At 26.5% G+C, this 15,571-nt stretch overlaps 1 protein-coding gene across 1 annotated transcript in view; it reads left to right on the top strand.

Moving 5' to 3' along the window:
• The first annotated feature begins 408 nt into the window (after positions 1 to 408).
• The window catches only part of LOC100208471 (type 1 phosphatidylinositol 4,5-bisphosphate 4-phosphatase), a 40,033-nt gene continuing 24,870 nt past the window's right edge, over positions 409 to 15,571 (top strand). Inside the window, exons 1-4 of the mRNA XM_065820647.1 lie at positions 409 to 568; positions 2,649 to 2,863; positions 11,662 to 11,768; positions 11,991 to 12,111. Of these exons, the coding sequence (XP_065676719.1) occupies positions 496 to 568; positions 2,649 to 2,863; positions 11,662 to 11,768; positions 11,991 to 12,111 (516 nt within the window). The 5' untranslated portion in view covers positions 409 to 495. The remainder of the gene's footprint in view (positions 569 to 2,648; positions 2,864 to 11,661; positions 11,769 to 11,990; positions 12,112 to 15,571) is intronic.

Genomic DNA, 15,571 nt, shown 5'->3' with positions numbered 1-15,571 from the left:
AGTAATCCCATTTATAAGAATATTTATAAATTTCTTTGTGCATAAATGAGACAATGTGCACAATTCACTACTTGTACATAAATCAAACGATAACGTTTTAAGTAAAATGTCGAATTTCCTGGTACTTCATTAATATTTAATTTGTAATACAAGTTGCTTTTGTGCTCCCCAATTTTTTCAGTTAACTGTTCCTCCAGCACCTTTCTAATTTTGGATGTCGGCACGGTTTTAAAAAAGTATGTCTTGACCTAGGCATTTTTCCCCCTACAGATTCCTTTCTCTCGAGTTTGACATAACTCCGATAAAAAAAAAAAGTTTATTTTTTTGATAAATACGAGGAGGAGAGATCGCTACAAAAAAGTAAACCATGGAAATATGAATCTCACGTGATGTAAATGATTACCACCGTAATGTTTTTCATGATGTCTTCCATATTTTTAAATTTATTATAGAGAATGTTATAGCTTTTTATACAAATATATATATGTGTATGAAATGATCGAGCGTGATGATAGTGACGAACCTCTTATACAAGAAAATAGAGATGATCGGGTTTTGTACCGCGAAGGTAAATATTTAGTTACATTTGTATTGCAATTTACGATTCTTTATTTCATATAAGATTCAATCAGTTTCAATATTTACTTCTCGAACATTCATTTTTCATAATTACTTTTTGGTTAGTTGACAAGTTACCTGTAACTTACAAGTACATACTGCTTTTATATATGATTTATTTTAAAAAAAAATTCTATCAATATTTATTTGAGCTTCAGTTAAATACTTTAAATGAGGTTCAGGCAGCGCAGTTTTCTAAAGAATTTAATATATTGAGTTCAGGCTAGTGCAGTTTTCTAAAGAATTTAATAATGATTAAGAATTAATGATTGTTTTTTATACTACAAATTAACACTATAACAATATAGTTGTGTGCAATTAACATGCTTGTTAATAGTTTTTATTTATATTTTACTTTAAAGTTCAACATCCATGGTTTAGATAAACCTGTTTTGGAAATCAGGACTAAGTATTTTTGTTGCATTATACCTCTAAAATAATTACCATCCAAAGTTTATAAGTTTTCCCTAAAATAAGGGTTCTTTGTCAGACTTTTCTTTTTCCTAGGTAAGTTTCTTTTGCCACGGGTAAGAATTTTAAGAGCCAGGTGAGATGCATTTATAAATTCTTAAAATTTATTAATTGGTAACTAAATAGGTTAGCCGTAAATAAGTGTACATAAATTGACTGACATTAAGAAACAATAATATTTATCAATTTATTTATCTCTAATCTTTTAACAATAATATTGTGATTTTTTAAAAGTTATACATACATAAATTTCTGTTAAAATAAAATTAAACATCTGTATTATGAGTAAAGCATACAAAATTAGATTAAAATTCTTATAAACTAATAGAGATAAATTAGCATCTATGTCAGAATACTTGCTTATAGTAAAGTTTAGAGATGCCTGGATATTTTTAGACTTGAACCTGTAAGATTTCTATTACTTCAAATATATGTTGAAATATATTAATTATTTAAACATTTTTGGCAAAATTAACATAGTTGTGATAATATATTTTATTTAAACCACAAGCTTAATGTATATTCTATGACCTGTACAATCAAATCAACCTTAGTTATATAGTAATCTCAATTTCTGGTTTATAAGGGGTTGTCCATAAATTATGACTTATACAGGACTTGTTACTAAAGTGTTAGGATGTTGTGATGCATGGAAGGCAGGGGGTCAAAAACAATCAAAAATTGTGTGGTGTAATTTATAGAGACCACTAAGGAGGCTTATTACTAGAATTTATGCTTGTGTTTAAATAATCGTGAATTGTTTTATAAGTATTTAAAGATGATGAATTAGTATAACTAATCTATTATCTCTAAAGTATATAGTGTTAATTTTTGCTATATATAAGTTATAACTTATATATAGCAAAAAATCCGATTATATTTAAAAAAATGCGCCCAGCATGTGACACTGCTTACAGCATGTGATACTGTTTAAATATGATACTGTTTTCACTTAATAGTGTTTATACAATTTAATACTAATTTAGCTCTCTAAATTTGTTTTCTCAAATCTAGCATTTTGTGGTGTTTCTGATTTCTCTAGCCACAAAACAATTTTATTATTAGGATTGTTATTGCTATGCAAAAAAAAAAAATTATCTTTCATGTGAATTTTTTCTTTAAAAAATGTTAATTTAATGAAATGTTGTTTAATAGAGTTTTTTTTTAATCATAAAAAATTGAATCAGGACAAAAATTAGGATTTTTTTGATTAAAGGAGAATACTATATTATGCAGAATACTATAGTATATTATGTATATTAGTATATTATGTATATTAGTATATTACTAGTAGTATATTATGCAGAACTTGCTAACACCCAAAGCATTATTAAACATTAAATAATACTTTAATATATACATTTTTTTTTTTCAACAGTATAGTAGGGGATAGTTGAATATATCTGAATCACTATGGAGTCAGTTTTAGAAAATAATAAATATTTTAAAAGTAAAACCATACCTGTTATTTTGTATTTTATATTTAAATTATTTTAGTATGTAACTTAACATTCAATAACATTTACTACATATCCACTATAACTGAAATTTATTTTTAGGTCCTACCACTTTCGATATAAGAGGTATATCTAATACACCACCACCACCATATGAACCATCAGATTACACATTAGGGATTCAAAACAATGCTTTAATTGAAAATGGTGCTTTAAATGGCCCAACTGTGGTTTGTAGGGTATGCCAACAACTTGTTTATATTCGCGGTAGAGAAGGGCAACGTGTTGTAAAGTGCTTGAACTGTCATGAAGCAACAGTAAGTAACAAAGTTCATACACAGAAAAAAAAGCTTAACTAATTTGATTATTGTGCATTTTCAAAAATTATTATTATTATATTATAGGTATTAGTCACAAAAGTATAAAATAATAAACCCATATGTCTTTTATACATGCTTTTATTTTTCTTATATTTATTAAGTTAGGGTAGCCGCAAAAGTCACAGAAATCATGAAAAGTTGTAGAATACTGAAAACTGCTTTATCTGTTTATATGTCTTCAAAACTTTATAAGTTTCTAAATTTTTCTAAGAGAGTTTTGAAGATTTTTTGGAATACAAAATAAATAACAAATAGTTAAATCTATTTTGGTTGTTTTAAAAAGCGTTGACTAAATAAAATACAAATAATTGTAGTTTTCAAAAGATTTTATTTAACATTGAATTTTTGATGACAATAAGTAAAAAAAATTAAAAAAAATTAAAATTGTAGTGTGATATTACAATTCTTGATTTTTTTAATTATCTATCATCATTATATCTTGTAAAAGATTATCAGACTTGAACAGAGAATGCTTATTCAGCCTTCAGAATTAGGAAAATTACATTTCTGGAAATACAAGTTTAAAATTTTTTTTTCATTATATAGTTAAAGCAGTAAAGGTATCATTCATCAATTACTCTATGCTGTATTTAGTTAGGTTAAGCATTATTTGTACACACATACAACTAATTTTTTCTTATTTGTGCGCATATATTTATTAATTATTTTGACTATTTCACCTAAAAACCTAGTTTAATTTTTATAATTTTTATATAAATTATATTAATTTATTAACTCTATTTGAATAAGTATTGAAGTACTTTCCTTTCATATAAAAGAATGCTTGCCAAAATCTAAACCCTCAGTCGATGCATGTACACTCTACTGTGCTTATCCATATTTAAATCAATCAATGTATGTGGACCTCTCTGTGACTATGGCTATAACAGTTGATTTATATGCGCCTTGATGCTCATATTCTCTGAAACTTTGAAGAAAAAAAAAGATTAACAACAATAATAGTTAAATAATAGTTAAATAAACATAAAAGTGCATTTTTATTTCAGGAGTTTTCTGGATATATTTAGAAAATATTTTCTGGATTTTTCCGAATATTATTAGAAAAATATTTCCAAGTTTATTTAAAATGTTCATTTTATCATTTTTATTTAATTACTTTCTTAAGAACTCAAATAAAACGTTACGTTTTCAGAAATTTATAATTAGTTGGTTATAAACTAATTAAAAAGTACAACATAAACTAAAGTTATTATAAAAAGTATTAAGTTTAGTTTATTAAAAAAAACAGTTATTTAAAATTATTAAATAGAAATTATTATTAAAGTTATTTAAATTATTATTAAAGTTATTTAAATTTATTAAATAAAAAGTTAAGTTATTTAAAAATGTGTTTAATATATGTTATTCCTCAAATAATTGAATTTCATAAGTGTAACTTGATTTCATAAGTGTAACTTGAATTTCATAAGTGTAACTTGAAATTATGCAAAGGTATTTGTATTTGCTTTAACTTATGTAAAAGAAAAAACAGTGAAAATGTCAATAATAAGTTTTGTGTATGTGTGTATTAGGGTGTCTCAAAGATTTTTTATTTTGAAAATTAAAATGTTGATAAGTTCAATCGTTATCAATATGTATTATTAGCTTATAGTGAAAATTTCAGCTCTAAATCAACTCTAAGGTAAAGAAGGTGGTTTTAGCAAATTTCTATATAATCGAATATTATATTGCAAATTTACTTTTTTATAATAACATTTTTTATATTTTATTTAAATATTTTATTTAAATTATTTACATAATTATTTTTTAGTTATTTACATAATACATAACACAAATCATTAAAAGATAATATAATAAATAATTATAATAAGATGTTAGAAGAAAAAAAATTGTTTGCTAATTCTCCTAACATCAAAGTTTTAAGTTAGAAGATTGTACGCAGACATATGTTTTACTTAATAAGGAAGTTTTCATTTCATTAAAGTTTATTTTTCAATTGTTAAAAATTTTTTTTCAAATAATTTGTTAAGGGTAGATAGTTATAAGAAAAAACAACATGTGTATGCTATGTATGGTAGGGGAAAGCGTGCACCCTTGATCATAAAATCCAGGGCGCATTATGTTAATAACATTCTCCTAAATTAATAATAATTGTAAAACTAATACTGACTATAAAAAATATATATCTACTTTCTTAAAGTTTATTAGAACCATAAGTATAGAAAACTCTAAAATAGTTTTATGGTTTAGTCTTTCGTAAATTTTTGTTTAGTTTTTTTCCCCCTGGATTTTAGGATCAAGGGTGCATACTTTCCCCTACACATTTTTTGTTTGTTTGGCAAAAAAAGTATTTTTTTAATAGTATTATTTGCTGTTACAAAACAAACTACTGTAGTGTAAGCTATATTTTACTTTACTATAAACTGTACTATTATTATTACTGTTATCTATATTACTGTTAGCTATATTTTCAGACAATGACTTCAGGAAAAATGCCAGAATACAATACTTGAGCCAGCTGAAGCATTGAGACAGGCTGCAAGAAATCGTAAACAGTTTTACTTGTTAGGCTTTCCACTGCAAAGCTTTGCTCCAAATTGACTTCCAACAACTGAAGAAATGCTTAGATGGTTTTTCTGGCTCAACATTAGAAAAGAAACAAGGTAACATCTGAAGAATTTCTGAGATTTATCTGTTTATTTGTACTTAACCATTTGACATTTTTTTAGCACTACCAAAATGAACTGTAAAGTTGGGTGTCCCTTTGCTTCTGGAAAAAATCTGAAATGCAGCGAGTTAGCAGAAGGAAAGTGTGAAGAGAATTGGCGACAGACAATCAGAGGTGTTTGCATTGTGAGAGAACTAGTAAACTTGTTGGGCAAACCTGGATTCGACAACAATTTCATAAAACAGATCAGCAAATCCAAGACAAAATTATTAATAAGATTAGTGAGTACCAATCCCTAAAAAGCCTAGACTCCAAGTCTATCAGTAGGAAGCTACTGCAAGAAAGTAAACAAATTTCTAAACGAAAGAAACTTCTTATTCCCAATTCATAAGGCCAACATCTTTAACAGTATACCAGTGAAGAAGCAATTTCCACAAGTCATGAAAGGATAGCTATAAGCGTTACTTCTCCTGAAGCTGACTCTTTAAGATTTTCTGCTCGATAATTTGAAAATTAAAAGCTCTAAGGGAAGAGGCCAGACTATAGCCATTCAAAGAATCCTTGAATACTATGAGCTATCAGATCAAATCATTGGGGTGTGTGCTGACACCACAGCTAGCAACACAAGAAAGAATAAATGAGCTATAAGGAATGTTATTTGTCATGCTTTTGGAAGGCTTGTTCTCTGGCTAATGTGCAGACACCACATATATGAGAGACATATGTCTCATGTTATGGAACTTGTTTTTGTTTTGTGAGTGTTTTAAATTCAGAACTATAGTTATATTCGAAACTTTAAAATATAATATTCGGGAAAAACTCTATTATATAGAAATTGCCTAAAACCTTTACCTTCTTTACCTAAGAGTTGATTTACAGGGCTGAAAATTTTACTATAAACTACTAATACATAATGATAAATATTTATAGATCTGAATAGATATTAATTACAACTATTATATATATATATATATATATATATATATATATATATATATATATATATATATATATATATATATATATATATATATATATATGTATATATATGTATATATATATGTATATATATATATGTATATATATATATATATATATATATATATATATATATATATATATATATCTATATCTATATATCTATATATATATATCTACTATAGCATATTTATGTGAGCACTTGCTCACTTTTTTTGCTTATCTAAATGAACATGGGTTTTTCAGAAAAAGAAGAAAAAACGAAGAATAATGAATGAAAAGATGCTGCCCCATACCAAACCCTCAGTCGATGTAGTAGTCGATGTAGCAATAAATGTAGATGACTGACAAATAGCCTGACTCCACTGTGAGTCAGTCGATGTATATACTGAAGCCCTCAGCAGCAGGCTATTTCATTGTGATGTCACACTGCTCACCTAAATCAGCAGTATAAGATATATATACATATATATATATATATATATATATATATATATATATATATATATATATATATATATATATATATACAGGGTTGTTATTTGTCAAATATGTCTGATTTGAAATTGAAAAATATGTGAGACATTTTATGTCTGCATTTTCTGCCGACATAAAATGTCTCACGTATTTTCTATCGACATATTTTGACATAATTTTATGTCTGAATTATTTTCTGCTGAAATAAAATGTCAGACATATTTTGACATAACTTTATGTCTGAATTATTTTCTGCTGACATAAAATATGTCAGACATATTTTCTATCGACATATTTTGACATAATTTTATGTCTGAATTATTTTCTACTGATATAAAATGTCAGACATATTTTCTATCGACATATTTTGACATAATTTTATGTCTGACATATTTGCTGTTTGATATTCTTGAAGAAAAAATCAATCTAACAATTTTATAGCGCATTTCAGCTTAATTTAAAGAGTAAAGTGAAAATAGTTTAACAAATTTGTTGCTTTTTTGCTTCATAAAACTTTTATTTTAAACCCTATAACCAAACATCAGTTGTTTCATAAAGGTCTTTTTCTGCCCTTTTTGGTGATCTATCATTTGATAGTAATGACTAATATTGACTAGTATTGATGCTTCATTTGATAGTATTTGATAGTATTGATTAGTATTGGCAATTTCCCTTATCAGAATGTAAAACTACCATCTCAAGCTGGGTTTTTATTACTGAAAGTGGTTTTTATTAGCATGACTAAACTTAAAATTGTTCTTTTGATTAAAATAATAATAAAAAAAAATCATTTTCAGTTATTTTTAATTAATAGTTGATCCTGAAAAAGATTTTATTTTGAAAAATTGAATTCAAAAGATTCTATGAAAAAAACGGTTCACATATTTTCAAAATTTTGTGCCAAATTAAATTCGTTTAAGCTGAAGAATTTGAAATATTTTGAAAAAATTATATTCAGCTCATTAAATTTGTATTAAGAAACTAACCGGTAATAGTTTATAACTAATTACGAATGATATACTTATAGTTGGAATCTCAAAAGATTCTATGAAGACAAAATTGAATCTCAAAAGATTCTATTGCAAATTAAGAGACCTTGTAGAAAAATAGTTGTTTGACTAAAAGAAAATGAGAATTGTTTTTTAAACAACTAAACAAGTTTTTTAAACAAATTTTATTTTATCAATTAAATCCAGATTGTTTTTTACCACCATGATAGAGTTTAAGAAATCATTTGAAATGCGCATATGTAGATGGCTATAAACCAAAGCAAATCCAGAGAAATCATGTTCAACTTTTACACTGAAGAACGCTGCACTGTAAACTACTTGCAAAATTTTATAGAGCCGATCCCATTTTGTTTTTTAATTTTTCTTCCAGTAAACAAGAATGTTGAATTCAACGTCTAATGTCACTCGGGCTTTATTAAGAGCCCATTTTAAAATTAGTTGACGAATATCTTCATCTGATTCTGAAGACGTATTAACAATACCTTGCCTTGTTCCTCCTCCAGTATATTAAATGAAATGACATACTTTTTCAGCTTCAACATCTTCTGAGTTCATTGGAATCATCTCTTCAGAAGTATTTGATGAATATGGAGCATTTAATTTTATGGATTCTTCTGTTGATGAAGAACTTGACTGTTCTTGTCGAGTGCAAAATTTTTGATGAAATTTGATCAACTGTGTGATTCCTCTATTCAACAGTTCTGTATTAAACAGTTGACGACCCGATGTAAAGCAAAGTCTAGGAATACAGAACTAAAGCAGCAATAAATGCTCTACATTTTAAAAAAACTTGTTCTCGTGTATTAATTGTGTTAGTCAGTAACAATTTTAATCCCAAATCACCTGCTGGAACGTCCTCGATTTCTATTTTCATTTGAATCCATAGAACGTAGAATTCACTCATTGATAATTTTGGTGATTGAAAATCCATCATGGCCGAATGTATTTGTGAAAATGTGTTGAAATTTTCATCTATTAAGCTCCATGATGCATCATTTAACTTTAACTTGTCGTGTCTTATTCTTTGATATGATTCTGTGTTGGTATGAAAATCTTTTATCATCAAAAAAGTGGAATCCCAACGAGGTGCAATGTCTATACAAGGCTTTTTTTTAGATTTTTAAATGTTTGAATATATGCTACTTTTTTGGATTCAATAGTAATCTTTCTTATATTATTCAATGCATCTTCAAACATTGTTGTTATGTCCTTGGCAGCTAGCTGACACACATGTGCGCAACAAAACATGGCTGAACAGAACAATCCAACCGATTTTTCAACGCAAATAGTGTGGGCTTCACTATAATTCCCTTCTTCATTCTCTAAAGCGCCAATATCAACTTCCTCGTCTTCGAAATCTATAAATTTGTCACCATAAATCTCAAGGATTACTTTCATTTGATCTTGTGCATTTTGGAGAATCTTTGAAGCCTTCATCATATTCTTTCCCTGATCTGTGCAAGTTGCGTAGATATCATTAGCACATTTTTTAATTTTTCCAATCACTTTTTCCAATTGAGCAGCCAAAATTTCGCCAAACTGTCGACCTTCTTGAGTAATTATGCCTAAGGTTCTGTCACCTATTTCCCCGTCATTGATATATCTGCAACTAACTCCAAACACGTTTCTTCCATATCACGACTCACTATCAAACATCAACGACATAAGAACATTTTCAGTTTTTTTTCTTATTAGCGAAAAAATATTTTCACATGCATGTTGAATGTAGCGTTTCATGCTGTGACAATTTATAAAAATTTTGAATTTTTTGAGTGCATATTTTACTAAAGACATTTGTCCGATTTCATCAGCTGATGCTAAAGACAAGTTACTGCGCATCATTAATCGAATCATTTCTCTAATTAATTGATTTACATCAACTTCTAGCTTGATTCGTTTAATTAATGGAATTTCATTGTCATTTCGATGCCTTGTAGCTGGATTAGCTTCAACTAATTCAATTTCGTCGGCTTTTTCTTTGTGTTTTCGAAGGTGATCTTTGAGGTTACTTAATTTGCCTTTGTAAAAACTTTTGCAGATTTTACATTTTCCTCCTTCTTTATTAATTTCAAATTGAGTTTTCACTTGTTCATTTAATAAATTATTCTATATTTTTGACTTTAAATTGTAAGGAAAAAAATAATTATTAAAATATATATTTCACTCAAAACATTTTATACAAGTTTATGGCAGTTAACTATGCAGTTGTAATCCAATTGTCAGTTTTTTTTTTAAATGTTAAATATATCATAACTATTATAACTTTAAATATATTATTCGTAATTAGTTAAAAATTATTAGAATCTTTTGAATTCATTTTTTCATAATGAAATCTTTTTCAAGATCAACTATTAAAAACAACTGAAAATGTTTTTTTCTATTATTATTTTATTCAAAAGAATAATTTAAAGTTTAGTCATACAAATAAAAACCACTTTCAGTAATAAAAACTCGGTTTGAGATGGTTTTTACATTCTTATAAGGAAAAATCGCCAATACTAATAGATACTATTAAATGATGCATCAATACTAGTCAATATTAGTCAATACTATCAAATGATACATCGCTAAAAAGGGCAGAAAAAGACCTTTATGAAACAACTGATGTTTGCTTATAGGGTTTAAATAAAAGTTTTATGAAGCATAACTGATTGCAAAAAAGCGACAAATTTGTTAAACTATTTTCAATTTACTCTTTAAATTAAGCTGAAATGCGCAAAAAATTTGTTAGATTGAAATAAAATAATATGTCAAAACATGTCGATAGAAAATGTCTGACATATTTTATGTCAATAGAAATTAATTCAGACATAAAATTATGTCAAACTATGTCCATAGAAAATATGTCTGACATATTTTATGTCAGCAGAAAATAATTCAGATTTAAAGTTATGTCAAAATATCTCTGACATATTTTATGTCAGCAGAAAATAATTCAGACATAAATTTATGTCAAAAAATCTATATATATATATATATATATATATATATATATATATATATATATATATATATATATATATATATATATATATGTATGTATAAATATATAAATTTTTTTTTTAAATTAAGGTTTTACAATAAATTGTGTAGGCATAAACTGCCTGTCAACCTAATTATATAATACTTGACAATTACAGAGTTTGTATAACTAATAGAAAATAAAATGCGGATTAGTCGTAGAGAAGCCATTCATTTTTTAGATGATTGTCTAGAAGCAGTTTAAACGTTTTTAGAGATAACGCTGATACAATGTGATTAGGAAGAGAGTTCCATTTATTTATTATTCTTAGAGAAAAAAAATTCATACGTAAATTTAATCGCGAAGATTGTTTTTTTAGTTTATATATATATACTATACTATACTATATAAAGATATGCATTTGTTGACCTTTTTTCTGATGTTTGTAAAAATGTGTTGGTAAATATTACCAGCGTGAAAAAAGTTATTCCACCACATTTGGCAAATTTGTAGGCATTAGAATAATTTTGTTAATATTCAAGTAAATCTAATAACATGGCAAGCCACTGTATATATATACACACACACACACACACACACATTAGTCAATATATATTTTATGGGTCAATGTATAATGATTTTCCTCTTTTTTTTTTAATCAAATTAATTATTTTTTTAGCCAATAAAAGCACCACCTGAAGGAAAAAAGTATATTCGATGTCCTTGTAATGCTTTATTAACCTGTCGTTCCACTTCTACTCGCATTTCATGTCCTAGACAAAATTGGTGAGGAAATAGTTTATGTGCAAAATTAACTTTTGTTTTGGTACAAAAAAAGATTAAAATAACATTTTCTAAATGGTTTTTAATGGTAACCTTTAATCAAAATAATCAAAAATTCAATGATTCAAATCTTTTTTTTATATCACGTGTTCCAATGTGTTTTTTAATTCCACATGTTCTTAATTCCTTTTTCTTTCAAACGCTCTTTTTTTTTTCTTCTTCTAGTAAACGAGTAATCAATGTTGGAGGTATCCCTCATCCAACTATATCTGAAACATCCATTCCATTAGGTAGTGGAGATTCCAGGGTCAGAGTTTCTTGTGGTCATTGCAAAGAAATTTTTATGGTAAGAGATAAAGTATTTTAAATTTTTAGTAAACTCATAATTAGCATGGTGGCTACAGTGCTGGAATGTTCTGGATTTCAACAAATTAACAAAAATGTTATGAATTTTTTTTTTCTGAAAATTTAAGTTCTTTATTATGTGGTAGCAAAACTAATTTTGTATACTTTATATATAAAAATGTTATAATTTTTATTTTATATTATAAAGTATAAAAATTTTTCTGCTTATAAATAAATTATTTTTACTAATTTTCATATAGAGAGAATTTCTTATGGTTTATTTAAAAGGTTTTATCTTTATTTTTATTAAATTATTGTATTAAATTATTAAATTATTTAATATAATATTTAATATAGATTTTTTTTATTTTAATTTTATTTTTATTATACTAAAAATTTTTGAAATTTTTTAGTAATGTATATAAAACATTTTTCAAAGTTTAATTTCAGATAATGCAAATTGAAGTTTAGAAAATGTATAAATAGTAGAGTGCCTCGAGATAAATATTTTTTAAAATATATAGCAACTGAATGTAAGAATTATGTGAGTCTTGAGAAAAGTATAAGTATAATACCAGTATTATATTAATTTTATAATTAGTTATTTCATCAACTTAAAAAATCAGCATAGTTTAGATTGTTAAAGCACTTCAAAGATTTTATATTTAATTTTATATTAAGTATTTATAAATAAAAAAGTTATAAATTAACAAGTTATAATTGTTATAAATTAATGTTAAAAGATAATAAAACTGGTGAAATTAGCTTACATTAGATATATTAGATTAACGTATCAAAAAATATGAAGACAGTCTGGATATTTTTCTTGCTCAGCAAAACCTTGTAAAAGGATATTAGAGTATGTCATAATTTTGAAAAATTTAAAATTAAAAAAGAAAATTATTGGGTATTGATTTTATCATGAATTTCTAAGCATCCCAGTACAACTTGTTTTAAGTTCTAAGCATACTCAATACAACCTGTTTCATATCCTGCTGCTTTATAAGATTTTTTAGGCTAATGGATATGCTATTTTAGGCAAAGACTAGGAGATGCCAACTCTGACATAACACAACCCTACCTCAGGGCTCTTGGTTGAGTAAAAGCTAGAGATGGTGTCTCAATAAAAATACTCATCTTGGGCAGATATTAAATGCATCCGGCTACTGTCTTGTAGAAGGCCTCCTAGGCAAAGACTTTAGGGATAAATGGGTTCAATCTGTTGTCCCTCTTCGTACTTTTGGTGTGCATTGTTGAGGCCACATTTAGAACCTTTTGTTATGGCTTAGGGTTTATTAATATTAATGAGGTAATTGCTAGCCAATTGGACTTTTAAATAGTGCAGCCCTTATTTTAAATAAAAAATGCTTAATGCATTAGTTTTACGCAATATTTAGCGTCATAAAATTTTCTTCATTTTTTTATTTTTTAAAGATATTGACTTTTTTAAATTACTGCAACAATATTAATTACCGCAAAACAAGTTAAATGTTATTTAACGGCTTTTTTATTATTACTATAAAGAAATGTTTATTTTTTTTTATTTATTTTTTTCATATGAAATAAACAAATTTCTTTCTTTTCTTGACATTAGCATAAAATAATTAAAATATGTTAAATTTTTGAGTTTTTTAAGTGAATATTTTTTTAAATTTCTAATTACGGCTTTGCAACTACAAATAATTTTTTATTTTAAAAATGTTTGCGAGTAAAAAATAAAAAAATTGCGTTAATTTATTTACTTTATTTATTTAAAGTTTATTATTTTATTATTAAAATTACATTGCTGTATCGTTTATTAAAAAATAATAGCTGCAGTTTAACTTGCATTATTAAGAAAAAGTTTAACTTATGTTTTGTGCAAACTTTTGATGCAGCCATTTATTTAAAATTTAATTTTGAGTAAAAAAAAATGTTTATGAAGGAAAACCAAAAAAACAATAGCAATAAAAATAAGCTGATCTTTTTTTTAAGAACAAATAAAATTTTAAAATCAAACAATATTTAGTAATATTTTTAAATAGATTTGACAGTTAAGTTAAACCCAAGTATTTACTTTAATTTTAATAAACTTAAATATATTTTTTAAATCAAAATTAAATTATGTAAATCTAAATTAAATTATTTTTTTTTTTATCAGAATAAAATTATAAAATTTGTTAGTTTTAAATCAAATCACATATTTTTTATCAGAATTAAATTATGTTTTTATGATCTTTGCTTCAAGCAAAATCAATCATTACAAGAAAGTAAAAACAAAATAAAATTATTTTTTTAATTTTATTTTCTACAGCTGATTTGCTAACTGTAATAACCGATAGGTTTTATTGTGCATTAGATAAAGGTGTAGAGGTTAAGGCCATTGCTCTTGACATTTCAAAAGCTTTGATAAAGTTTGGCATGCTGGTCTTCTCCATAAGCTTTCTTCTTATGGTGTATCTGGCAACATCTTTAAGATTATTAAATCCTTCCGTTCTAATCGTAGTATTAAAGTTGTCCTCGATGGATAGCACACTTCTTCTTATTCTGTAACTTCAGGGGTTCCTCAAGGTTCTAACCTTGGCCGTATACTCTTTTTAATTTACATTAACGATCTTCCAGATATTCTCACATCTAAGGTGGCATTGTTTGCTAATGATACTACCATTTATTCTTGTCATGATAAGAAACCAACACTCTCTGAATGCTTGGAGGTGGCATTTGAGAACATTTGAAAAGGATCTCACTTCTGCTACAGCATGGGGCTCACAGTGGCTGGTGAACTTCAATACAGATAAAACTCAATTTTTTTCAGCCAATCATTATCGCAATAATTTAGATTTTCCTATATTTATGAATGGTGATGTACTCGATGAGTCATCTACTCTTCATCTTCTAGGATTAACTTCCGATCTTTCTTGGAAACCATATATCAAATCAGTTGCAAAATTAGCATCTGCAAAGGTTGCATCTCTTTATCGAGCTTGACACTTTCTTACTTCAGATTCTATTCTTTGTCTCTATAAATCTCAAATCCGGCCTTGTATGGAATGCTGTTGCCATATCTAGGGCAGATCTTCTAATGATGCTCTTTCTCTTTTAGACAAGGTGCAAAAATGCATTGTAAACATAGTTGGACCTGCTCTTGCAGCCAACCTCCAACCATTATCATATCATTGTAATGTTGTTTTTCTTTCTCTTTTCTACAAACACTATAATGGGCAATGCTCTAAAGAGCTAGCGTCTCTTGTGCCATCTACTAAAATTCATTCTCGTGTTACTCGTCATTCAATTAAGTCTCATCCTTTTTCTGTGACTGCTCCTAAGTGCTCCAAAAATGCTTATTTGTCTAGTTTTTTTCCTCGAACATCAGCTCTTTAGAATTCACTTCCTTCATCTTGCTTTCCTGATTCATATAATTTGCAATCCTTTAAGTCGTCCGTCAATCATTATCTTGCTCTACAATCTTCATCTTTTCTCTT

Source organism: Hydra vulgaris, chromosome 15 (assembly GCF_038396675.1).
Source record: "Hydra vulgaris chromosome 15, alternate assembly HydraT2T_AEP".
Classification (NCBI taxonomy): Eukaryota; Metazoa; Cnidaria; class Hydrozoa; order Anthoathecata; family Hydridae; genus Hydra; species Hydra vulgaris.
The sequence above is the reverse complement of the archived record's forward strand: the minus strand, read 5'-3'. Positions and strand labels throughout refer to the sequence as shown.